Source organism: Nothoprocta perdicaria, unplaced genomic scaffold, assembly GCF_003342845.1.
Source record: "Nothoprocta perdicaria isolate Ctin4 unplaced genomic scaffold, notPer1 scaffold_321, whole genome shotgun sequence".
Lineage (NCBI taxonomy): Eukaryota > Metazoa > Chordata > Aves > Tinamiformes > Tinamidae > Nothoprocta > Nothoprocta perdicaria.
Window position 1 is genome coordinate 63,921 of NW_020455557.1, and position 26,750 is coordinate 90,670.

Sequence of the window (26,750 nt, forward strand, 5' to 3'; positions counted from 1 at the left end):
TTTTATTATTGGATGAGAATAATATATGTATTTACTATGTAAATAAAAAAAACCTTGTGGTCTGTTTCAATAACTCACATGAGTGTAGGAGTAGGTTCAGCTGAAGCTTCTTCAGCATGTGGATTTGCATTGAAAATGCAAATTTGCATTGAAAATGCAATTGCAAATTTGCATTGAAAATGCAATTAAAGTCATCTTCATCTTTAAAATCATCCTGTAAAGGGGAGAGATTTGCCACTTTCTACTGGAATACAGGGAAACTGAATCTCCCACTTCCATAGCAGATTCTGATACAGGTATTGTCTTTAACTAGTGAATCTTGTGATTCAGTGCCTGTAAAAAGCATTAATTGGTCAATGAATATTGGCTGCTGCTGTCACGATAACAGGTGAAAGCTGTTAAAGCTATTTTGCCTCCTGGACAACTCTCAGATACTGAATTCATTCTACTTACAATTCTTTAAAGACTTGCATGTATGGCAATAGTCTGCTAATAGTCAAATATTTTTTTCATTAATGAATGGAAAGGATAKAGTTGACATACATGCCAAGTAAGCACAGAGTTCCACAGCTGTTTAACTGTCTTAAGTCCAAAAGTAGCTTTGGCTAGTTTTTTGGTTAAGTATCTATTAGTTTAAAAGGGCATACCTTTTAAAATACCTGTAGCAGCTTTCTCCCCTCCCCTTCTCTCTCCTTAATATCAACTTAGACAGGAAGTCAGTACAAGAATCCAGATATTTCATACCATTACTGAAGGGGCTGATGCAACTGTGGAATAGTATGTGAAATACACGTGTCTTCGGCCACAATGTTTTGATTATAGGATTTAGTTTTAAGCTTAAGGAAACAAACCACACAGTGCATCCATGACAAAACTTGCATCAACTCCAAAATAAGGTGAGAATTCCTTAAACATTTTTGAAGTATAGCTTCAGGTTCTCTTGCTGCTGCTTTTTGTCATCTCTAGCTTCAGCATCAAGATTCCTGCAGGTACTGGTGTTAGATTCCAACTTTAGATTACCCCAAAACTTGAATTTTGCAGCCTCCGAGAACTGCTAGCTTCAAGGGCTTTATTATGCAACTTCCCCCCACACACACACCCTCTCTCTGAAACTACCCATTCAGATGGCAATAACTAGGTCAGCACTGACCTTCAGCTCAAGCTAGATGAAACAGTGCTTCTAAGTGAAATCACTTGCCTTTSATGGGAAGTTTTAGTTTCACTCAACAGAAATTTGTTGAATTTAAGTGTACAAGAAAATAACTTTTTTTTCCTTCTCCCCCAACTCTCTAGAAAAGAATTAATGGTACAAATAACACAGGCAAGGACAATATACATGTGGTTTCCCCCTTCYCTCACTTTTCACAGATGAAGGAGCTTCATTTTTTTTGTGCATCCCTCACTTTGAGATGCCATGGGACTCTGCAAGCTAAAGTCACTACCAAGGAACATTCTGGTGTAATGTTTCAGACATTACAGGCAGAAGTGGGGGGAAGTAGTTACTATGAGTTTAAGGATGACTATTTTCTACTGATTAGTACCAAAATTCAGAAAAGGTGTTTTCTGATGGGCAAGGTAATACTGCTATTGTGTGTCCAGCTGAAACAGTTCAAAGACAAATGCTCAGAAGCATCATACCGCACATTTTAATTCTGAAAGTTCCAAAACAGACTTGTCAGAAGATGACCAAGTATTTACAAGCTAGCAGGGAAGAATCCATGCATAATCAAATGTTAATCAAATCTTTAGTGCTAAGGAATTTCAATCTCATGAAAGTTGATTAAATCCTTGCAACAGAAGATACCACACTTCAGTATGGTATACAAAATGAAATGCCTAGGTTTAAGGAAGAAAAGGTGCTTCAGTCTTTAAACCATTTTAAACCGTAGCATAAATGGTTTTCCTTTTCCTGCCARTAATTTTGTTTGTAGTGACCAGTTGTCTCCTGGAATAAGAACTGAGATGGCAGATCATTTCATGCAAGCATTCATCAGAATTGAGCTGGAAATGACTTTTAGTCTTTTACCTCAAAGTGGTTTTCAGTGTAACTTGAGAAAATGTTATTCCATTGTCTAGGTCCGCATAAAACTAATTTGATCCATTAGCTCCAATTTAGAAATCCAACTCTCCTTCTTAACCATTCTAATACCATTCCTGAATGGTATCGAGGCATTGCTTATGTGCCCAAAATATGTAGCTAATGATCAGCTAAGGAGAACATGCCCTGAAAAATGCCACAGTTTAGGAGGATGACATCTGGGTGAATATCTGTTCCAACTGCACATAAGCACATGTTCAGTATTTCTGAAAGACACTGGAGCCAGTTTTTCCGTTTTTCCAGTTGCGTTTCTTCCCTTTCATTGTAATAACTGCTTTATCTTCCCTCCTGCTTCTTGTCATGACTTTGCAGTTTTAGTTMGATTTGATTTCTGACTTCTTTTCTTCGTTTGTGTCCATCTCTGTTAACACACAGTAACAGAGCAGCTGCATGTTTCGTGTAACTGCACCTGCACAGGAAACAGAAGAYAAATCAGATGAGTAGCACAACTCTAATTACACCAAGTGTACATGACTAGGTTAGTTGTCAAGAATATGCCCAGGGAGGTTGTGGAGTCTCCTACTCTGGAGGTCTTCAAAACCCGCCTGGATGCCACCCTGTGCCACATGCTCTAGGTGTGCCTGCTTGAGCAGGAAGGTTGGACTAGATGATCTGTAGAGGTCCCTTCCAACCTTAAATATTCTGAAATATTCTGAAATATTCTGAAATATTCTGAAATATTTGGCTCACTACTCACACGGGAAACAGTTTTCACAAAGAGTATTTTCCACTTATATTTTTATGCAAATAGTGCCTAAAGGTGTTTTTCCTCCCAGGCACCCTGTCAGGTGATTTGAGGTAGAATCTTTTTTTCCTCCTCTAAAAGTATAAGATTGGTAGTTAAAAATGGTAAATTACACGAGTGACAATATCTGCATTTTTTTTTTCTCTCCAACAATTGCTGCAGGACTGTAACTTGCGGTATCATAACATTATGGTATAAACCTTTTGAACATCCCTCATCATTTTTTTTTCTTCTGACACAATAAGAACAGAAATAGTGGACTGCCAGGAAGGGATGTGTAATTTAACCACAGCAACTCAACCACAGGCCAGACTGCATCTGTGACTAACACAGATTGTTCATCTTCAAACAGATTTAGTAGAGCAAGACAACTTGTCATTACCAAAGAAGGTTCAGCCCTTTTACTACCTTAATTAGGAAAAAGGCTTTGTGTGCTTGATTAAAGAGAAATGTGCTAAGACAGGGCAAAATCTGTAGGAAATGAGAGGTAAATAAATAGTATCTGAGTGTGTAAGCACACATAACATCAGTATACTCTTAATTAACAAACGGAGATTTGCTTGTTTAAAAATTGAATTCTCCTAATTTGTGAGCAGTGTTTCCATCTGCAAAGTGACTTACCTAAAAGCTTGTTGATAAAAGCAGGTCTCCTAGATGCAGGTAAATAGACTCCCAAAAAATAGACTGGAATTCCGGACAAAGCAATGCCAATTCCAATCAACGAATTTATTGTGTCGCTATAGAGTGGTACTACCACCAGAAATACTGAGCATATACAGAATATTATTGGGAAAGCCACACTCAGCTGGAGACAGAGAAAAAAAAAGCATGGTTTTGAAATATTCACTGTCTACAGTTGCATCCAATTTGGTGAGAATTACCCTTCCCCTTTCCCACCTCACTGAGAAATTATTTGTTCTTCCTCTTACACAACTGGTTATTTAGAAAACTAAACATGTAAGAATTACATGTAAGAATTACAATTCAGCAGAACTGCTGCTAAAATTTACAAGAGTAATCCATATAACACTGCTTTCTTGAAAGAGACTGTACAACAGAATGAAGTGTTTAAACAAATCCAGTCATCTCAGAAACTAAGAATGACTTTCCATGAACGATATCAAACTAAGGGGATCAGACATTGAACTGAACACCATCGGGATTAAATGTGTTTTGAAGTGATAATTATTTCTAACTTTAAACAACTCTCATTCCTTTCCCCTGCTCACCTGAATGAGAGATTTTTTTTTTTTTTTATCAAAGGCAAAAACATAACTATCATTTTAGATTGAGGCATTCTCCATTTAACAGAGAGATGGGATACTGGCAGAACTAACATACACAAAAGCCTATGCTATCACAGAAATWCTATTTGCATCTAGTGGATACGCTAACTTTCACACTGCCATCTAAAATGGAAAGCATGTTTTGTGTTCTTTAGATGTAAGGCGTAAGGAACAGATTTTTGATAGCACTTTTACATTACAGGGAAGAAAAGGGTCTTAATTCCATATCAAGTATTTTTTACCTTTAGAGGCCTAGGTCGATCTGGTTCCTTCCAACGTAGATACAATTGTCCAGCAATCGACAGACCAACAAAAAACCAGTAACTGAAACTGAAGTAATTAATAAGCTTAAAAACATCTTCTACAGCCAGGTAGATGAGGGTCATAATACACTGTCATAAAAAAAAAAAAGAAGAGGAATATGATGAACAGCAAAATTTGAAAACTTTTTTTTTTTGCTACTTTTTGCATTTAAGTAACACTTTCTTTCACTTCTTAGCATTATCATGACCTATGCCTATCTGAATAGCAATCTCCTACAAATACCACGAATAATGGAAGATCTGAGCTTCTCTTTCRTGCTATCAGCTACACAGTTACTTGTGAGAATTACCTCTCTTGAGACTTTCCAAGATTTTCCATGGCAATAGTGCTCCGAGCATGATGCTTTCTATAGTTTGGCAACGATTAAGAGAAATAATTTCTTGGCCATATGCCCCTTGTGGAAATGTATCAACAGATTGAGATCCTTTAACTGGTTTTATCAGTATGTAAGATTATACAGCAGCTAGATTTTTACCACTGATAGCATCTTCATCCTCAATTTATTCAGCATAGGGAAACCATACACTAAGTAGACATTTTAATCCATATTTMGCTTAGAGAACACTGAAGTCTGATGATGCATCCAGCGTGACAGTAGCATAGCAGAATAATTTTATCATTTAAATGCAATTACAACTTTCTATGTAGTTAGGGATTTGGCAAGATGCTTTTCAGTGACAGTCACTGAARTTTTCCGGAGGCTGTTACTGTAATAAAGCAATATACTGAACAGAATTTCCTCTATAATCTCACTCCAGCCTATGTAAAAATACAAGCTTCCTTTACGTATTCAGTCTTATCTGTACAGCTAGAAAGAAACATTAATATCTTACATTGAAGAGCAGTGCAGGCACAGGTGTGAACCTCTTTATGTGGATCATGGACAACAGATCAGGAAGGTGGCCTTCCCGAGATCCCACAAAAAACAGCCTGCGGGAAGAAGGTTGGGGCAGGGGAAAACCAGAAAAATCAATCTTAAAGGCTACGGGTGAGAGCAAATATATAGACAAAAGAAAACAACAAAACCAGTCAAATATAGCATTTACAACACTGAATCTCCATCTTTTAAACCAGAACATGTATTCCACTCTGCTTATAAAGGTATACTGCTTATATAACTTTCAGTGGTTATATTACATTATAAACTTTATTAACACTTTTTTAAGAAAACAATGCTACAGGTAAAATAGAAAATTTCTTTAGTGACTGAAATAAATTTCTACTGTTAGAAAAATTCTAAAAAAGTAGCAGAATAGAGGGGAAAAAAGTGTCCACATGTTCAGAAAACAAAACTGTGAATGATTTCACCATCAATTGTAATTTTTTCTATATTGCCTGCTTTACCAGATCATGTTCATATTTATTCTCAGTTCAGAGACACTGTGCATCCATGGACATGTCCATTCAATGGACAGGAAGGATGTTAAAATGTCTAGAAAAAAATATCAATCTGAGACTTGTACTAGTCAAATGCATTATCAATGTTCAAAAGATAAATTCTGTGCTGGACCCTAAGCTCTGTGACTGCAGTTTAACAGCAGCAGCAGCTTTAAATGTTTTACTCAGGAGCAAAAGAAAAATCCCAAGCTTATAAAGATGGTAAAAATGCAGAAAGACAATAAAGATTTTAGTTTTGGGAAGATAAGGTGATGTTAAAAGCATGTGTACACACCCAGACRTTTATTCTCATTCTCATATAACATATTACTGCTTTGTGTTTGAACAGTTGTCAAGAAGAGAGATTCACTACCTTGATGATGCTAGAATTGAAGCATTAAGTCCACCAAAACAAGAAAAGGCTACAGCAATGGGGATTGTCCAGCTGAAGATACCAAACACCTGGTCAGCAAACGTCTATTAGAAGAAGAGAACGGTAAAAAAAAAATTAAAAACATGGATTTTGAATTTGTTGTTAATTTTGTATAGAAAAATAACAATATAGTAGGTATATTCTGTAAGACCACACAAGATAAGCATACAGCTTTTTATTTACTTACATTTATTTACTTAATAAAGTTAATTTATTTACTTAAGATTACAGAGAATCAATACAAGGAAGCCTAAAGATAAAAATGGAATTAGGTGTCCTAAAAGGAAAATTTCATGCCAACAATGACAAACAACCATTATCTGATCTACTGTTTGTGGACGCTACTCTTGTCATCTCTCTACTTGATTTTCCTTCTTTTCCCATTTCCTACACGACTTCCTGGTCCCCTGAGCACCACTTGCAGCTCCTTTAGGCTCTTCTCTCACAACACAGCAACCAACACAGCAAGTGTTTGTCAAAGTCCAACCCATTTCTTACTATGACCACTGTGGTGGCCTTCCATGACAAAGCTCTGAAATCAAGGAGCCAGAAATATCCAAGTTTCACAGCAAGGAGTCATCAATTGCCAGTGACCTAGGAAATATAATGTAAGTGCATAGTAATTTACAAACTACTCTCCTGATCAATTCTCTTTGGCCTCCAAGGTGGAAGAGAGAACACACATTGCAAACCGCAAAGATGTTACTGCTATCAGGACAGAGAGAGTCAACATCTACATCTCAGCAGGTAGCTGTTGTCTAGGTCTTTTTATGAACTTTTCTCTAAGTTGCTTTCTCAGCTCTCCTTTGCTTTATTGTTTTCAAGAGCATAAAAGCACATGTAGCACATGTACTAGTCCAGCTTCGTACAGGGCTGTCTTTTCTACTGTGAAAGACTTCCTCACACCAGTTTTTAACCTCAACAGATAACATTTTGAAGACCTCCAAACTCCTCTTTAAAGTACTGTACATCACCTTAGGATTTATGAACTAAGACAGACATCTAAAGACAACTTATTTTCAGAACCAGCCTTTATTTGCAGCATGCAAAGCCATCTGGATCTCAGGGCGAATAAACTTTGGCTTAGTTACTCCTGGAACAACATCACCAAAAGCAGTACAGTACAATTTGTTATCTAAATGTTCTTGTAGACTAAAAATCCTAAACAATTTAAGATTTTTTTGTGTGTGAAATAAGAGATTGATCTTTTTCAGTGAAACTCTGCATGTAAGTTCAGAAGTTTCACTGACGTAAAACACATCTTGCCCACTTCATGTTTCCTGTTCTCTGTCTGGGCTGACGAAGTGCTTTGTCCAGCATGTTACCCAGCTTAAGGGTCGAGCTCCAACTCTGCTTACATACAAACTGTCATCTACACTAAGAACAAAAAATTATTCCATCCTTTCAGGTAATTAAGTTTAGCCACAGCAGAGGCAGACAGGACTTCTTGTTGCTAAAGGCCAGTGCAAAAGTCAATAGTCATTTCAAGAAAAACCTTGCCAGATGGTTCAAAGCCAATACATCAACTGTGTTAGTCACCCTAATTCTTGTAAAAGCACTTCCAACCCCCACCCCCAACTGCTTTAGTTAGTTTATATACATTAATATAGCTCTCCTCACGGTGACACGTCAAGAARAGTAAGAGAAAATGCACGCATTCCCATAGAAATTGTAAGAACTAAACCATATATGAACTTAATGCGGAAAACAGAACATTAATTCARCAGAAGACCATGTCATAAGAATTTCATTCTATATACCATCAAACAGCTATTTTCATTCTACTGAAATAGGGAGGTGGGGGCGACAAGGGGGAAAAACACTTATAATTTGCATTATTGTACATAAAAGATTACTGCTGCCCAAGAACATATAAATAATAGAACCCACAGAGCTTTCCTTAAATCCTTACTGGATTTGAAATAAAAGCAGAATGTAATTAATAATGATGCAGTGAAAGAATTTTGATACTTTCTCCAGAGCAAATAAGAACAAAGGGGAGATGAAAATTCTATTGGGGAATTATATCCTACAGGAAGATTTAAACCTGGACTGGCTTATTTCTGAAGCCAAATGGCAAGCAAAATTGCTAAGCAGCAACCATAAAACCGCTAGAGGATTCTTTTTTAAAATAATGCAAAGGTAAAATACAGAACTTCAAGAAGATGTTAGAGAATTAAGATATTTAGTAAGGTTGCCTAGAGGATAAGCATTTAGATAAGTCATATGATCAACTAAAGTTAAAGAAGAAAGGCAAAACATAAGGATGTAATCTTATGATGGAGAATACACATCAGCTGCTAAGTCATCTGGAATATCTGTTTCCCCGAAAGAAAGTTGGTGTTTGTTGCTTGTAAACATTTTCCATTTTCTTTTGAAACATTTTGCTATGGACTAGCAGGAACGCCAGGTTTTGAGCCAGCTCAGAGGCCAATCTATCCAGCAATGCATATCCTATTTTTCCAAGATGTCCTAGTGTTGTTTCACACATTCCAGAAAGTCACTCACATGAGCAGTAGAATCCAGAGGGAGTTCAGGCAAAGCTATGATAATCACTTCCAAAAATTATGCAGATGAAGATATTTCAGATTCAAGGAGTTTTGAATGCAAGCCTGCAACTACATGATAACAGATACCGCATGACACAAACATTGGTCTAGCTCAATGTCTAATTAATAATTGTTTTCTCTGGATCTGTACCAGCCAGCCTCTTTGGCACAAAGAAGAGCCTTTATCAAATACTGTGACATCTAAGATAAGTTTACTAATGCAGTAGCTCTGTTTCCTGAGACAGCAAGGAGCAGAGAGTTGATTTTTCAAGAGTTTAACTTCTCCGTAAGTGAGATAATACAAAGGACTACTTTAATTTTGGACTATCTTACGAAGTTCAGTTTGGTCAGCTATGTACATCTGCCAGCAAAATGTAGTTGTTCAGCTGACACATACTTGAAGATTAATCTAATTTCCAAGAGATATTCGCTAGCTTCACCATGACACGTTATCATTCAACCATCTACGCAGATGTTTAACAAAACTTCTAAAAAGTTTTGAAAAAACTTTTCAAAACCAAGACAAAAACGTGTTTACTTTTCAGAATATGTATTTACAAATTCTTCAACACTCTCATTTTAATAGGTGCCAGGACACAAAGATCTCTACAGTATTTTTCGCAGTGTTACTGAAATGTAAGTAAAAGTGTCCACAAAAAGCATTTAACTATGTGTGCATGTCAGAGGGTTATTTCACATAAGAAAAATGGGCAGATACAAAAAAAGCTATCAAGCACACAGTCCARGTGCACGTTACCAAGAAGGGAAAAAATAAAAGAAAATAAAAGGGGAGGGAGAAGAGTTAGTGGCTGCTTTCTGCTAAAACCACAGTCCCACAATCGTAGATCCTCCACAAATGAGCCAGTCTGGGAATCCRAATTGAGTGTTTGACCAGTTCTACCTTAACTGCCACTGCTTGGTAATAACGAAGTGCACTTATAAAAATATACAAATGATCTGGCAGCAAGGGGGAAAGAATGGAGCATTCACAGGGATATGTGGAGGATGACAGAGGAGCCTACCTGGAGGCAGCTATAGCAGAAGCATTTAGTCCACCAAAACAGGAGAAAGCCACCACTATGGGGATGGATTTCTTCTCAGGTTTCTTCTGAGAAAGTCTAAAGAGCAAGAAGGATTAAGAGATTAAATTTTCATCTTGGCTACAGTCTAAGATGTTCTGTAGTCCAGGCTTGAACTATAACTGCTTCTAACAGCTTGAAAACAGTAAAAGAATTAAGTGGCTTATATATAGCACTTCCAATTATAGGCCAAGACCTTTTATGCCCTCCCCTCCAGTGGACAGGAAAGATATATATAAATATGTGTGCACACACACACATTGTAGGAAGACAAGTACCTGAATTTCTGATTTTTTTTTCCCAAACCACCAACGAGAAATAACAAAGAAAGAAGGAATTGCAGCCATGCACGTTTTAGTTGCCCTCATTCCTTCCTGAGGACAGAGTTGTATGGCACTCCCAGAAGAATGACCAAAACTGACCAAAGCTTTGTTTCAAGATAAAAAYGGCTGATTTACTACTCATTACAGTTCAATTCCATGATCATCAACTTGTGATAGGCGAACAGTTATCAAAAATACTCATTTGCTCTTTTAAGTGTTCAAGCAACAGTTTATCACCAACAGATTAAACTGCAAGCAGCAGGAATTACCCCAGATAAAGAGTTGCCACAACAAAATGCACGGGATATTGTCTCACATTCAATAATTCAGGCACACTTGACATTAAGACAGACCCACATTTAGTTTAGGAATCAGAAGATGAGAATTGTTTCATCACACACAGTTTCACTGTACAAGTGCACTTAGAGGCACAAGACTACACTGACAGCACACGGAACCTGGATGTTGTGCTGACAAAGTACTAAAACGGTGTTGATCGACTAGATAAACACTAACAGAATGTGGTCCAATTAAATCAGAAACATGCTTAAAACTAGAGCCAAAGATGAGGTACTTTTACTAAGCAGTCTTAAAAAGCTACAGCCACCTCCTATAACTCACTTCAAGATACCATCACACACAAGCTTCTCCAGGCTCTGTTCTACAACGTTTTTGTCTCCTTACCACTAACTGTTGACTTCACGGATATGCACATGGTCTGGCTAATACCTAGAAAGTATGATTAATTCTTATTTTTTCCCTTGACACAAAGCAGAATTACAAGTCCCAAATTACAGAAATATTGCTAGTCAGACCTATACCCTGTTTTCTCAACTTTTATATCAAGGAGCTACTTCCTAAAGGAAACAAAGAAACACTGATTTATGGCAAACAGAAAGCTGCAAACAACAGAAAACCACCCAACAATCAACGATGTTTTCTTTCATTGCCATAGATTACATTCGTCAAGATACCATCTGGCATTCATTCAGAAACTATAAATTAAAGGCACATACATTAAAGAAAATAAGAGTGAACATCAACYGAAAATGTAAACAAATATCAACTGAAAATTGGGTCAGGAATTGTAAAGGTGCAATAAAAAAAAAAGTTTGAGAAAAATTCTGAGTTCTCCCTTAACTCTTGTTTCAACTGCCATCCTGTTAGTCGATTCTAACCTTGAACAGTCATGATTCTCCCCTTATGCTACTGCAAAGGCCATTTCTTAGAGGGAGAGAAAGTACAAATACTGTGCTAAATATGAAATTCATCTTTAGGTCATTTAAGATCTTAAAATATGAAAAAACTGCACTAACCATACTGCTCATGTACTGCATACAGACAGGCAGCTCTTTGCATGGTCCACATTCAAAATACACATGCTCGCTCCAGCAGTAAAACTGTGCAATTTGAATCACGACTGTGGCGGTGAAGATGCTTGACCTAAATTGACTCCTGTGTTTATCCTTTTCTTAGCAATTTCAATAGCTAGCTGCAGATTAAGGATACAATGTTTCCCAAAGTCACTTACTGTCCTGATATTAATAATACCATGTAGCTTTCCAGGGCTGGCTCCACTCTTCACTTCTGTCTCCAAAGCCAGAGAACTTTCACTGCGACTGTCAAGAGGAATTCTGCAATGTCGGTCAGTGAGGATGAGCTCCAAGAAAGATGGAAAACAACTTCCCGAACCAGCCTTCTCCAGCAGTGGTGGCCCACATCCCACTGTCTCTGTAATGGTGAAACTCCTCATTCAGGCACAGAATGTGCATTTCTCCCACAGGTSTCTTATTGGAAAGTGTCAGTGCTGCCAAACAAGGCGGACATGATCCTAGCAGCAAATTTCTTCTTCAGAAAAGCAACCAGAGATTGCCCRAGACTACCCAAATGAATAAAGAAAAGCAGTATTCAAATGTCTATGAGAAACCTAGAAATTCTGGCTGAATCTATTAGAAGAAAATCTATTTCCTAATTTGTTAAACTATAAACTGGAATAGCTACAAGACAACCACCCCCATTTCCCTTTCATCTAAGAAAAGCAGGTCTGTTGAAGAGTAGAGCACACCAGGGCGTAGACTGATCCACACTGAAAACCAGAGACAAAGACCCAAATGAAGTGACTGTCATTATCCTCCAGCCAGATAAGGCTGTGCAGATCCAAGAAAGGTGACAGTCACATGTGCAGAGCAACTGGCTGCTCACTACAGTCAGCGACTGACATCCATTTTTAGCTTTACAGAGCAACAGAAGAAGCCAAATATCATATGAACTCAATCAACCACAGAAGAAAAACCAGACGCGACCACACACAGGAAGCAGGTAACAAGCTCTCTGCTGGCAGCCATCACCCTCTTTCCTGCTAGACGATGAAACAGAACAAAAAGATCAAGGTTGGGGACCCAGCCACCCTCTTCACAAGCACAAAAATACAACRGCTCTCAACAGATGCAGCTCGAGTGGTTCACTGATAGGGAAGGGGAAAGATTCTCAAGCATGTTCATACTATAGAGCAACTGCTYCCTATGTATAAAACTGATAGCCGGAGATGGAATGATTTCCAAAAGGAGTGAAAACAGAAACAAGAATAGTGAACTACTGAAAGGAACCTCTGAGAACGGAAGTGTTTTTTACATGATCAGCAAACAGCCAAAAGCATTCRCACAAGTGCTAAGCTAGATGTTGCAATATTACTTCAAAGACAACAGAACAGGGCTTAAACTGGGTTTTGTAGCCCTGACACCAGCACTATGCCTCAAAGGAAGCTAAAACTGAGGTGAAAGGAACAGTATTTTATTGTTTCTTTTCCTACTGGACCTTGGAAAGGCTGCCACTGAAAACAAAATGCAAGGTGATATGCAAAGATACACTAAGGCATTTCCTCTACCTTTAGCTTTTATTCTCTTTCAAGAACCAGAAATAGCAAGGCTTTTTTCCCCCCCTTTTCCYTCTCTCTCTCCTTTTCAGCTTGAGGTCCCTTGACTGAATAGAAGAAAGGTACTCTGTTCCCTCCCAAAACAGCAACAAGCAGAGCTCAAATTTGCTTGTTTCTTTACAACACAAAAGGCTCTGAGCTGCAGCAGTATTATCGCTGTTTTTTCAAAAATTCCATACCATCATTTTCATTCTACAACACTTTAGAAATAAGGAAACTATAGCATTAGAAACAAGTATTTTTTGTTTAGATCACAAGTGCACTTCTGCATAAAATCTCAAGGAAATCATCATTTGCTGCTCTTCAGTTCACATTGTTCAGTGGTCTCAGCTGAAGCAGATGAACTCCAAGAGCTCCCCTATTCCCTCCTGCACTCCAGCTGCAAACAAGCATTCAGTCAGAGGTAGCCCAGCCACATTAGAGGTAGCCTTAAGTAAAATATTCCTGAAATCTGTACAGCTCAGGGGTCAAGTTCTCAGCATCAACAGCTCTGCTCTACACAAGTCCGCCTACTAACCCACACTACCTGCTAATTTACTATCAGAACAAGGCCAAAGGTCTTCCCATAAAACCAGACAATTAGATGTGTATCAGCATTGACAATCAGTCTTTAGTGAGTCATGTACCAAGTACTAAACTTCAGCTGAACTTTCACCTGGTCATTGGAAGAGGCATAAAAACAGCAGCAATCAGCAGAACATCGTCTGCTGGCTGATGAGATGTCTCAGCACAAACACCTTTAGATAAAGCATTAGCTCAACTTTCAAGTACAAGTATTTGGCAATTCTGAAATGTGCTTTAAAAAAGAAAAATCACTCAGGTCATTCATCGTATCGGGTCAGATAAACTAAAATTAGCGCTAAATCCCTTGTAAATTCCTTAATAACATGGGGAATCTCAAATACTATTTTTTGTAAGCACTCTTCTGTTCACCCAATTTCACTGCACAGTTAGACTGACTGAAGCCTTGTTGCCACTGTTGGATCTTCCTTTTTTCTCTCCAGGTCCACACCCATGTCCTACTAAATAGGAAACTTGATTGGTCCAGCTCCAAGCACTGCAATTTCATGTACAGGTACCTGGTTTGTGTATATATACACACACAAATATAAACACATACACACAAATGAACAAAATGCCACTTTCAGCCAGGAATCAAGTCAAATAACTAAATGAAGCACACAGAATCATAAAGAAATTAGTCTTGGGTTTCACACGTGCAACAAGGTCGTGAACATCCATTCTCCTCACCCCATCCCTCCAGATACTTGGCCACCCCTTCCTGCTGCAGCACAACCACCCGCTTGGAACAGCCACAAAGATCAGCAGGAATCTCTCCCTCAGGATGGATCAGTTGGTCTGACCTCGTTTCCCCATACAGCCAGATAAACCTCTGCGATGTCAAATGAGGAGCAGTAAAACAGACACAAGGTACTGCTAGGGGACAGGAAGGCTTTGGAGCACTTCACTGCTGTCAGAGGAATGTGTTTTGCAAGCCCCTGTCAGAAGGAATGCAGTGTATTGCTCTACAGAAGTCAGTACTGGAAAGCCAGGACGCACAGGAAACTGTGCACTGGCTTTTAGTTTTGTCCAGACTAATGAATTCTTTAAAAAGTGTGAATTATTATTATGAGTCACTAGGAGGTACTTAATAAATAAAACCTATTATGTGGGATAACACAGCCTACAACAGAATTAATTATTCCTTGCMGATTTGCTATACTTTAGCTTACGCTGATTCAAAATTAAGTATTTTTATCCATATCTTCATTTGTTTCATTCTGAAGTGTTTTAGCATAAACTATGCTATTAAAAAACGTTAACAGTGCACTTCCATATTCCAGCTAACCAAAGGCTAAGAATTACATCTATTTACTTCCAGTGCATTTGGAAATAAGCATCCTCATCATTACTAAACCAATATCTTACAAGCTTGCACTTACCATAATCTATTTTGAGATTCTACACAGAATACAAAGATTTCTCAAGTTTGAAACAAAGTCATAAATAAAYACTGTGGTAAAACATTCTCCCTAAGTAACTAACAAGTGAGAGTTTGCTAAGCTAGTTTTTTGTCTGGGAACAGAAAAAAAACCTCCCTTCTTTTAGAACTCTGTCTAGCTACTAAAGTTTGGGAAGTCAAACAGGAATCTACATTACAACCCAGCAGAAGACAGTATTTTCCAGATCTCTCATCTAGAGGATACAATAAACAGAAGTACTGTTTTTCTACCTACAGAGGAAAAAAAACCTTCCTTGTTGTTTAATGATTAGCTTTTATTTATAAATGTTTTGACCATCTTTCACTTGAAGAAGCTTATATGTTTTAATCAGATTCCAACTTCAACCTATATACAGAAATAATGAATTTTCAAGTGTTGAAAGTTGTTTGAATTAATAGTGTTAGCAAGAGAGTTAAGATGAGTGATATTAAGCTCAATTTTGTCATAACTCATCTGCAACACATCCATTTACAGACATGCTTTACAGCAAAGCTCAGAGCTCAAAGCAGCACAGTTCTCTGCACTACTTCAGCTTGTTAAACTGTGGCATGATGTAGAAGACAGGATTAAATACTAATCAGCCTCCTTAAAATGAGTTAGAAGTGGACAAGTCTATTTAGGTTCTTTGCAAAATACATTCCGAGGTTGGATATGTACTTATTTTAATAAACCTGACAGTATTCTACATAAATTCATTGRTTAGTTTCCCTATTTAAAACTAAATGGCTCTGTATTCAGTGAGCTAGTATAAGAAACTAAGATTTTTTTTCCCAATTTGTCAAGTGTATCCCTARAATGTGAAGGGTGATAACAGCAAAATGCTATATAACCAACTTACCACTGCCACCGCATCACTAGAAAGAACAGCATTAACATCCAGCACTGTGTAATAAGCTATGTTGGTCATAATGTAGATAACAGTCACGATTGGCATAGACACAGCAATAGCCAGGGGCAAGTTCCTGTAAGGACAAAGGGGGAAAAAAAAGAAAAAAGGGGGCTATTTTTTCCATTAATAACACAACTAGCTTATGAATTTGCATTCCACMTTTCAGCAGTAAAAGCTACAAAGACATGCAAAAAGACTTCAAAATAGCTACCTCTGGCAGAGTTTGATTTTAAACTAGAAATTTGAATGCAAAATGCCAGAARAGTCAGAAACTCTAATTTCAATAGAATTCTAAATCTAAATTATGTGGAAAAGGTGCAACTGTTCAAGTACACTAATTTCAAGGTTTCCAAATCAGTCATTGCAGGCCTTTGGAATCACACACCTTGAATTATTTCCACAATAAACCATAAAAACCATGCTGTTTTTCACAATCAGGAGACCTACAGGAGCAGAGCTCTGAGCCACTGCATGCAGTTTGGGGAATGCTGCTGCTTTTTCAGGACCTATTTCTAGAACTGACGGAGTCCTCTAAAGCAAAACAAAACCTTGGTCATCCCATCCGCATTCCTTTATCACAGCAGAGGTCAAATGGATTCATCTGCATCTCTGCAGAAGGAGGAGATCCAAAACTTCTGCCAAGCTATAGACTCTGGATGTGGTGAATTTTATTAGCAAACACGCAGGACAATGACATCAGTACTGTGAAAACACTGCAAACCAAACCGTAAACATGAACAGGTAAAATTTATGATTTATGAGGATTTAACCTGGCAGTTTGTAAGAGATAGGCAAATTTTTAAGAACCTTCATATCATTCCTGACAGATGAGCTTTCTTGAGAGAATGTTTTAAGCTTTTGTTAACAAAAGYATAGTTTACACATGCCTGCAGAAGAGAAGGGAGGAGCCAGGCATATAAGGCAAATATCTTCAATATCTCCAAGCTACAGCTATTTTGAGAACCTTTCCTGAACCTGATATGGTTTGTCTATTTAGATAAACTCTTCCATTTACCATGTTCAGTCTCTTCCTGACCAGCAGCTCTGCAAGTCCATTCCTTGCCACAGAAATGGCCATTTTTCTGGCCTCCAGTAAACACTGAGCCATGGTTGTGTGGCAGAGTAATTCAGAGAGAGCAGACTGCAAGAATTCCAGTTTAATTTCCCTTCGGTATGCTTTCATTTCTCATTTTAGACTGAGGCAGGCTAAAGACACACCAGGCTGCTCTTCCCTAACCTAGTYTTGTGGGAATGCCTTCATCCGAGAGGAGCCTTGTCCTGTCCAGTCTTCTYCCTTATTTTCCCAAAGGGGCAGGGAATTTGTTGTCTCTCTGCTTTTGCATGGAGAAGCAGGAATTGCACGTGTGGCAAGGGCATGGATAAACTCACAGCCCTGAGGCTGGAGCTCCATGGTGAGAAGCTCAAAACAGACTTCTGACTTCTCTCTGCCTTGCACGAGCATTTGGCAGGAACACAATTTTCCACAAGGGGAAAAAATAATAAAATCTTTAAGTTAGAGTTCCARTTTTGACTTCCAGGTTGTACAGCCACAGTAAGAGTCCAGGGGACTTCAGCACAGAGAAGAAACAATTWGAAAAGCATCGTGAATCCATTTAAGTATTTCAGACCACTCAAGATCAAAGGCAAGGGACTGCTTCAAATTTAACTMATCGATTACAGCTTTGATAGAATGAGCACAAGGGCGTTATGAATCAAATTATTACAAAAAAAAAAGAATTAACCTAAAAGACATCAGATATACATTTTATGTATATGATATATATCATATCTGAAAATATATTTTCATTCCATTCTTCCATTCTTTATCTTCCACTTGTAGCAATCTTGACTGTTGTTTTTAATAGGAAATAAAAATGCTTAAATAGGATTCTGTTATTAACAAAGGCATCTGCTTATAGACTAAAAATTGATCAAGTTAAAGTTTAGTCAGTCATTTTTGCAGCACAGCTTAGTGGAAAAACGTGGTTTTTTTGGAGTGAGAATTATTGCACAGATATGAACACAGCGCAGACTACAGTTACAAAACTGTTACAATGCAATATTAATATAATACATTTGTAAAGAATGGCATGCAGCATCTTGGACTAAAAGCTTAATAAGTACKGTATACAGCATCCTGCAGTAATCTAGATTTTTTTTTTTAATATATTTCATCTTTTAATGAAGTTCAAAGTTAGTAATTTCTAGTTGGTGGTGTTTACAGCAACTGTGAAGTAATTCTGCTTATTTCTGTATAGGTTCAGGATTCATCAGTGAAAGACAGTCACAAAATGAGCAACTCAGGAACTGTTCAGGTTTAGAAAATTCAAGTCTTTTACCTTTCCGGGTTTTTGATCTCTTCTGTTACAAAATTGAGCGTATCCCAACCAGAGTAAGAGAACAAGGCAGAATAGAGGGCAAGGGAAATGTCTCCAATATCAAAAGAGGATCCCTCAAAAGAGTTCTCAAAATGTGCTGAGTGTCCTGTGTGTGGAGGAGACACAATGAAGTACAGGAAAATAAAATGTATCAAGTAATTTTTTTTTTCAGTTTGGTAAACAAATAGAAAAACTCGGGCTAACATCCTTCAAAGCTGCTTATTAAGTCATTGCTCCAATTTTGTTCTGTGCTTCAGCCATGAGAATAATCTTAACTTTTAARCTACTACAAATCATGCTCTATGAATGACATGCTGAAAACTCATGGCAATAAAAAATACCCTAATCTGACTTCTAGTCCCTGAGCACAAACAAAAGAAAAGCAACTGCTGAGTTAAGAGCAGAAAAGGGAGCCAATGTCAAGGAAGTTAGTAGTAAACACACTCAGTATCTACAGAACAAGAGATGGTGCAGACATGCCAAAGATAGAACATACTGGCAGAGGGCTTATGCATGCACATTCCTGTTCCCTTCACCATGATAATTACACTGCTCGTGATAATTACCTGCACATAAATGTTCACCAATAACTGCCTAGAGCAAAGGACACAGCTTGCCAAGAAAATAGCTTTGGGATAGCTTTGAAATCAGGCTATATTTTTAAGCTAACACAACAATAAATCTTCCTCAAAGAAAGAGATAAGAATAGAACTTAGTTCAAAATTATTCTCATCTAATTTGAGGGCACAATGCCTAACACAGAAGGGAAAAAAAAWATATATCCATAATCACAGCAACTTTCTAATTCTCTACTGAAATCTTGAGTTCTCTTACTGCTTTCTCAGCTATAATAGAACTCAGGGTTTCAGGAAAATAAAAGCAAAAAAAGTGCAATGCAGAACGTCCCTTTATGGGAATCTGTATCTCCACTCCTATTTTGCAAGCTTTGTAATTTCTTGTTTTCGTTTTCCTTATTATTCCATCCCACAGGCTGTAAATTGCACAATACGGCTGAGCAATCAGTTACCTTCTTTCACCCAGCTCAAAGTCAACTAAGATAGTCTCCTTATCACGATACTTATTCCTAACGCTGGCATTATTGGTATTTTCCAAGCAGCTTGCTGCACTTATTGAAGCCTTTGATAACATCTATAGAGATATTTACAGTCTCTAGACCAATTATTCAAACCAAGCTGATACGTACAAACCTTTGCTTTAATTTTATAACCTTACCCTGGCAGATTTTAACAAGTCCAGTTATGATGATGGCAATAAGAGCAATGACTTTAGCATAAGTAAATATATCCTGGACCCGTGTTCCCCACTTAACATAGGCACAATTTACAAATGTTAGAAGACCTAGAAGAAAAGTAAAAAGACAATTTGATCAAATTTCTATTTATTTTTCAAATATTTTTTATCTTAACTAAACACATACTTACCTGTTATACTAGTATTTGGGTTAAATTAAGCAAAGCACACTGGTATACAAATTTACTGCTTTAAAAAAATGCTATGAAACAGATGTTCTAAAGATTCATAACTCAGTTTTGCAAAAGCGAGAAGGACCTTCCCCACATCAGATGCTGTCAGATGCCCCTTTTCTTAATTTTCCTCTGTGCTGCATTCTGCAATTATCCTGAAGCTAAAGAAATCACTTATATGAAATGAATCACTTGAATTTTGCAATATTGTTTTGATTAATAAAATATTAGATAGAAATCCCTTTAGGCAAACATATTGAAATATTTGGTTTATCCTTTGTTCGTCTGCAGGTCAGTTTGACATCCACAGAGTTTCAGAGATCTAAGAGATTCAACCCGTTAACTTATTTGCAATAATGAGTATGGTCACAGGTGATTTAATATCCTTCTCCATCTGTGTTAAACTGTGCTACAAGGCAAGGTTAGAACAGATCTGACCAACTAACCTATGCCYTGCAGGTAATGCCACATCAATAAGGATTTTTTTTCTTTTAAGAAACTGGTGATAAGTAATTTGTATTCTGAATATATTCCTCCTGGTACCCCAAAATAAAAGTGTCAGGCCTATTTCACAAGATTGGAATGAAGGGCACCAAAGTGAGACTTTCAGATTGCACAAGTATTTTGCCACAAATAACTTACTCATATGATCAACTTCCCCAGCAAAAACTTTTTTCAAGCTGTTGTTGACATCCACTCTTCTCATAACTCTCAGCATTTCTCAAACTCACTGTTTTTTTYCCCCTCATCCAGCTTGTCATTCAAATTATCATTATTTTATTCCAACCTTGACGTTTAATTTTTTTCCCCCATCTCAAATTCCACTTTTCCCACTGACAAGTAATACTAAATGCAGTTATATTCTAGTGTGGCTTTACACTTCTGCAGTTTTATTGTACTGTGTAATTTAAATATACATATAACTAAGAAGTTGATTTGATTAAGAACCAAAGTAGCAGCAAAACAAAAGTAAATCCAAAGGACTGAATGAAAGGAAGGAATGAAAGGAAACCATTTCCTTTCCCATAAGCTAAGAAGAACATAATACTGTTAAGATATGAATGCATTTAGAGCAGCTACCAAGTAGGAAAAACAACAAAAAAAAAGCCTAATCATTCAAAAAACAGTGACACAGGAAAGGTAATGATCTCAAAAACATGGCAATAAGAGACTAGAAAGTCAGGCCAGGGGAAACCCTGGCTGAACCAGATTCCACACAGCTTGGTAAGGGGGGAGAGCAAGAGAGGAGAAAAAAAAAGAGAAAACAGTTGTATCAAATTTCAGAAGTCAGCACTGCTGCAACTCCTAAGAAATTCTCAGCAAAAAAACCCAGCAGTTCTGCTTGGTCTCTGCTCTCTAGCACTAACAAGTGCTATTATCCGCAGAGAATTTGCTCATTGGGGTTATCTTTGCTGTTGATTTTTTGATAGCAACTTTCGATATGGGAGCAATTATTACTATTAATTCCTAATTTGCATGCCAGGACTCAGTCTTCAATTTAAGTGAAATGCTACTTTGTCTATGGTGTCTTAAGGAAAAAATAATCAAGAAAAAAAAAAAGATAATTAAGAACCTGAATAGGCCACATCCTCCTTCTTTTACCAAAATTATTCTCTCATTTTCCTCAACTTAATTATCACTTAGCTATTTAAAGCTGCTGAGAAATGTCAGGTACCATTCTGCATTGGAAKATACTGGCCATATTTCTGAGATGAGTTGCAGTAACAACATTTAGCACTCTGGATTTTACTAGACAGATCATCCCCCCCCAGATCTAGTAAGTTGTGGGGTTTATTTATGTATTTTCCCTTACAATCTATACCTAACTAACATTCAGACTTTCTATTCCAACAGCTTCATTAATAGGAAGTTTATCCACAGAGAAGGACACCCAGTATCAGTTGTGCCAGGGAAAAGGGGAGGCTTCGGCAGCCAGAGCTGCATGAGATAGCAGAGCAGGAGTAAGAGCCTCAGCACTGAGGTCTCAAAAGAGGGCAGGACAAGTAGTAAGACCAGTACGGTCAATCTTGCATCTACATGAAAGTGATCTTGTTGTAAATACAAAAAGATGTATTTCTTCCCATAGCACGAGTATAGAGGAGAAATCACATTCTCACTCTTTATCAACTGTACATAATCATCTTATTTTTTCTATGAAGGAGGCAGGAGCCCCTGGAGTGCATCATTTTGTCTTCGCATCTTGCTTTTTGTCCCCTCCCCTGTTTTTTTTGTTGTTGCTGTTGCCTTTAAGCAGGATATCAGGAGGATACTAATAGGAAAAACTGTTGCTTACAGACATTTCAATGGTTTTTATACACACAATTTTTACKTTTCAAAATATCTTTACAGGCATGTTCGTTGATATGTTATGGCAAAACCAAGCGTGAAGAACCATCTTGAATGAATGACATTTTCAAAACCTGCCAGAGTAACCACTTAAACAGGTCTACACTGAGATGCTACCGTGAAAAATTATGGTATCATTTGGAGCACACAAGGYACTGGACAGTAATCCCAGGGACTACACCAAGAATGTCTTACGGTCCAATTTAGTCCACCTCTCTGAAGGAAAACAGATGAGGAATAGTTACTCTATGCACTTCTCCAACATAAGGAAACTCCAAAAAGTCCAATAGTTTGTTCTGCTTTTGAATGAAAACTTGTTAATTCTCTGCCTACATACCTAGAGGTTCATAAACTGGAAATGCTTCTGCTCCCCACCTTTAATAAAGTTAAATCCTAGATAAAAAAAAAATGACCATAGGAAATTTCAAGAACTACTTACATTCACAAGCAGCTGCTATGAGGCGGCAAGCAAAATATGGAGGATCACAAGAAGGGAAGAAAGGTTGAACTAGGTAGTTAGCAAAGGTGATGGCAATGACGGCCTGACTGGTTGGCTCGACAATTAGGAGCGAGGTCCATAAACGAATAAAAGCAATGAAGCTTCCAAAAGACTCCAAGATATAAGCATAGCTGGCTCCAGACTTGGTAATAGTGGTTCCGAGTTCAGCATAGCAGAGAGCTCCAAAGACTGAGAAAATCCCTCCAATTGCCCAAACTATTAGAGACAATCCGTAAGATTTGCTGTAGATGAGAACTCCTTTGGGAGACACAAAGATACCTGAACCAATCATGTTGCCTACTATAAGGCTTATCCCATTTAGCAGTGATATTTCTTTCTTCAGTTGCATTGTGTTTTGGTTTCCATCAGGCATTTCAGAGCTGTCGCTGGGATCTGTCTTGTCCGATTTATCGACAGGGCTGTACTCAGCCAGGGAGTTATGAGCCGTGGGACCATCAGTCCTTTCTCCCATCATGGAAAGGCCAGGAATTCCCTGCGACTCCAAAAAACCAACCTAAAGCAAAAAAGTAAAAAAAAAAAAAAAAAAAAAAAATAAAAAAAAAAAATCAGCCGAAATCATTAATAAAAACTTCTTCCAACTGCTCACATGCCCAATAGTACAACCTGCTCCCTTATTCCCTCTAAGGAACCCTGTTCCCAGTTCCCACTTCCTTGTTCTTGGAGTTATTTATCTAAGAACACAAGCTGCACAGGAAAAACACTGTGCTTCCAACCCAAATCCAGCTGTTCATTTGCAGCTGTTTTTAACAGTATCTAAGAAAACAGAAATGAAATAAATGTTTTCCTTTCCCTCAGAACCAACCATTTGGAAAACCACCACTTTCTCAAGTCCGCAGAAATGCTACCGTGCCTCCTTAACACAAGCTATGGCTAATCACATTAATAAGCACAAAATACACTGGTTGTTACCAGTAATTTTGAATGAGGCACATGATGCATAAGTTCAAGTAAAATTCAAGTAAAATTCAAGAAGCTGCCTTGTATGGAGACCAGTTTAAATTCCAGAAGTATTTTTGATTATCAGTCAAGAAAGTCACATAAGAACCAAAATGCACTAYCATTCATCTGCCCTTGTCCCTCAGGGTATGTTTTTACCATTTACCATGCAGCAGAAAGATGAATAGCTCTCTATCAATTGAAATGAAAAAGTTTTCACTTTTTTGTGGGTAATATCAGCTTTATTAAACTTTTTGTTCTTCCACCAATAAACTTGTCTAAGAGCAGAGGTACCCTAAGTCCAGGGTTTTTGAAGGTCATCATGCAATTAACCCAACCGCATGCGTCTCCGTGCATCTTGTGACTTATGAACACAGACACTTTATTGAGCAATGCTAAACCACTGTATAGAGCTTTGTTCCTGCAAATACAGATATACCTTTTAGGGGGGGAAAAATGTAATGACCAAAGCCTTAATTATAACGCCACTGATCTCCTGCACTGTACCGTACAGCATAGGAAATCTCTCGACATCAACTCCTTGTTGAGGAACATAAACATTACATTGAATCCTCATTTTGATATACTTGCCCCCAAGCAAATTATAACCAAGAGCAACCATGCTTTACCTCAAGGTGTTAAGGTTGGAGTAGGTTCAGTCACCTGTGAAGCAGCCTCTAACTCTTTGAAGATCCGGATCAGCAGCACACGCCTGCCTTCCTATACAGTTTTGTTATCTACGACCTCAGCTATTTACTGCCCTACTCTACCCTGCCACAAAGGAACAACATCCCCTCAGTCAAGCTTTATTTTTTACAGCAATTTCTCCGAGTGTTTCTTTTTAACTAATATTATTATTATTATTATTATTCCCAGATTCCGGTATCAGCTGACCACTAGCAGTGCATGAGGGTGCATGCAATAACTCACTCCAGAGTTAGCCTTTCATTCTCTCCTCTAACCTTGCTTCATTTCCTTAAAGCCTTCAGGGCTGGAATTGCTTATTTGCCTGAGTCACGTGTCTTATTGCACGTGTCTTATTGCACAGTGGAATCAGAGGTACTAGCAGGTTATTCCCCCCCCGCAAAAACATCTCACCTCATATTAACTGGGACTAAACTGCACAGCTTTGACTAGCTGGAAAAAAAACAACACTATGAAGGAAGAGGAGAGAGCAAGGATCACAAAAATATTAGTGAACAAAACTGGAGATATGTCAAGGTTAGAAAAACACATACTGAGAACAGAAAATATTTACTACAATCCGTGATTCATGTTGCAAGGCCATGACTTCTGTGGAACCAGAAGACATGCTTGGAATGAAAAGAAAAAAAAAAAAGAATAAGAATAATGTTAATTTTCTGATGTACATCAAGCATGGAATACTCCAACCAAAAAAACACATAGACCTATCAATAATGTCTTGTCATAGGGCTACTTGGACTAAAGCAGTTTAATGACACAGACTAACGTGGATTTCCTCATCGCTCACCCTTGTGCAAGAAAAACCTCTTAAACTCTTGTTTTTGCTGATAGCTGCAGCTGTGAGGAATCTTTTTGCTGATATGCATAGAATTTTTCCTGAGGTGACAGCACTGTCAATATAAAAGCCTTATATGAAGCCAGGACAGAATGACCTGAAACAGGATCTCCTCATCGTCTCACCAAAAATACGTATTCTGATAAGGTCTGTCATATGTTCACAATGTACCAGAGCGGCTAACGAAGGCTCACGTGCAGCTAGCAAAGCTCTAACACTGTAAAACCAGACGGTCCTGCTTTTAAGCAGGGAAAATGAGGAACCAGCCACCAAAATCCCCTCTTACCCCCTGAGCAACAGAGCAGCTGACCTGCGATTTGTCCAAGCGAGGTAAACCGGCTAACGAGTTAATTACCCAGCTGAAACACCAAACTGCTTCAACTCTATGTTTACTACACTGGCACACAACATATGCTCATTAGCAAAGATTTCTAGAGTTTGCCTGTCTTCTGCAGTTGTCTTGATCTCACAAAACGACTCTGTTTACAGACACTTGGACTATGCAGTTGTGCACAGATATTTTGACTATTTGAGAGTCCCCGCTGTAAAACTTCTATTTCTGAGCACAATGCTTTGCCCTTCGGGTAAGAGTCAAGTCTGCCCTGCACAGGCAAACAACATAAAAGTCTGCAGGTAACTAAGCACTAGGAGAGCAGAGGTTATAAATCCCAGAAATTCCTATTGCTTGTGATGCTTTCAGGTACCCCTTAGGCTGAGCACGTCAGTGGGAAAAGCTGTTTGTCTRCTGCGTGTTTTTCTTGGTTCTCCTCTCACCACAGACGCTTTTCCTGCCGTACATGCAGTTAACAGACAGGAAACCCTTGCAAGAAAAAAAMCAGCTCCCAATGTAAAGCTTTAATCCATTCAACAAAGCTAATCATTCATGTAGGTATAAATGCATTGTAAAAACTCGCATAAACCTTTGGTCAAATAAATCAACTAATATTTACTTTTTTAAAGTATGTGTTGATCATAGAAGAGAAGCGAAGGGGTCAAGGGTGGCAGTCACTCGACAGCAACTGGGCCTGACTCCCCGCACCTCCGTGGCCAGCACAAGGAGCCATCCACATCCACGTGCATCCTGGCAAAGCAGGAGCAAGGCCACGAACACCAAACGGGACCGCACTCACGGGCGGACATCCGCGTGTTGCTCAAGGCCCCAATCCCACACAAATCCAACCCACATGCACTTGCTTACCCCTAAACCAAACCATACTGAAATTAAGGATGTGGGGTAGCTGCAAGTGGAAGATAACGTGCCTCTTTATCTTTCACGCTTTGGATTTATTTCAGATTTCCAAGGAGGCGGGAATGGAGGGAAGCTCCAGCTGTCTCGGACAGACAGGAGGCTGGCAGCGCACAAGGCAGCGCCAATACAGCCAACTCCATTAAGAAATGCACAGAACAACCCCACAGCGAGGAGGCAGGAGGCGGCTTGAGAGGGGTTTACACCGGTGTAAATCCTAGGGCATAAAAACAGGACTCCTCTCGGTAACAGAAATTGCAGG

General features: G+C 38.3%; 1 protein-coding gene across 2 annotated transcripts in view; it reads right to left on the minus strand.

Moving 5' to 3' along the window:
• Positions 1-1,653: 1,653 nt before the first annotated feature.
• SLC7A6 (solute carrier family 7 member 6) overlaps positions 1,654-26,750 on the minus strand; it is a 26,124-nt gene continuing 1,027 nt past the window's right edge. For both annotated transcript variants that reach the window (XM_026043117.1, XM_026043118.1), the window contains exons 2-10: positions 22,686-23,259; positions 19,650-19,775; positions 18,378-18,522; positions 15,988-16,111; positions 6,204-6,307; positions 5,287-5,383; positions 4,372-4,521; positions 3,465-3,648; positions 1,654-2,507 (exon numbers count right to left, since the gene is read on the minus strand). In XM_026043117.1, coding sequence (XP_025898902.1) covers positions 2,413-2,507; positions 3,465-3,648; positions 4,372-4,521; positions 5,287-5,383; positions 6,204-6,307; positions 15,988-16,111; positions 18,378-18,522; positions 19,650-19,775; positions 22,686-23,220 — 1,560 coding nt within the window. In that variant the 5' untranslated portion in view covers positions 23,221-23,259 and the 3' untranslated portion in view covers positions 1,654-2,412. The remainder of the gene's footprint in view (positions 2,508-3,464; positions 3,649-4,371; positions 4,522-5,286; positions 5,384-6,203; positions 6,308-15,987; positions 16,112-18,377; positions 18,523-19,649; positions 19,776-22,685; positions 23,260-26,750) is intronic.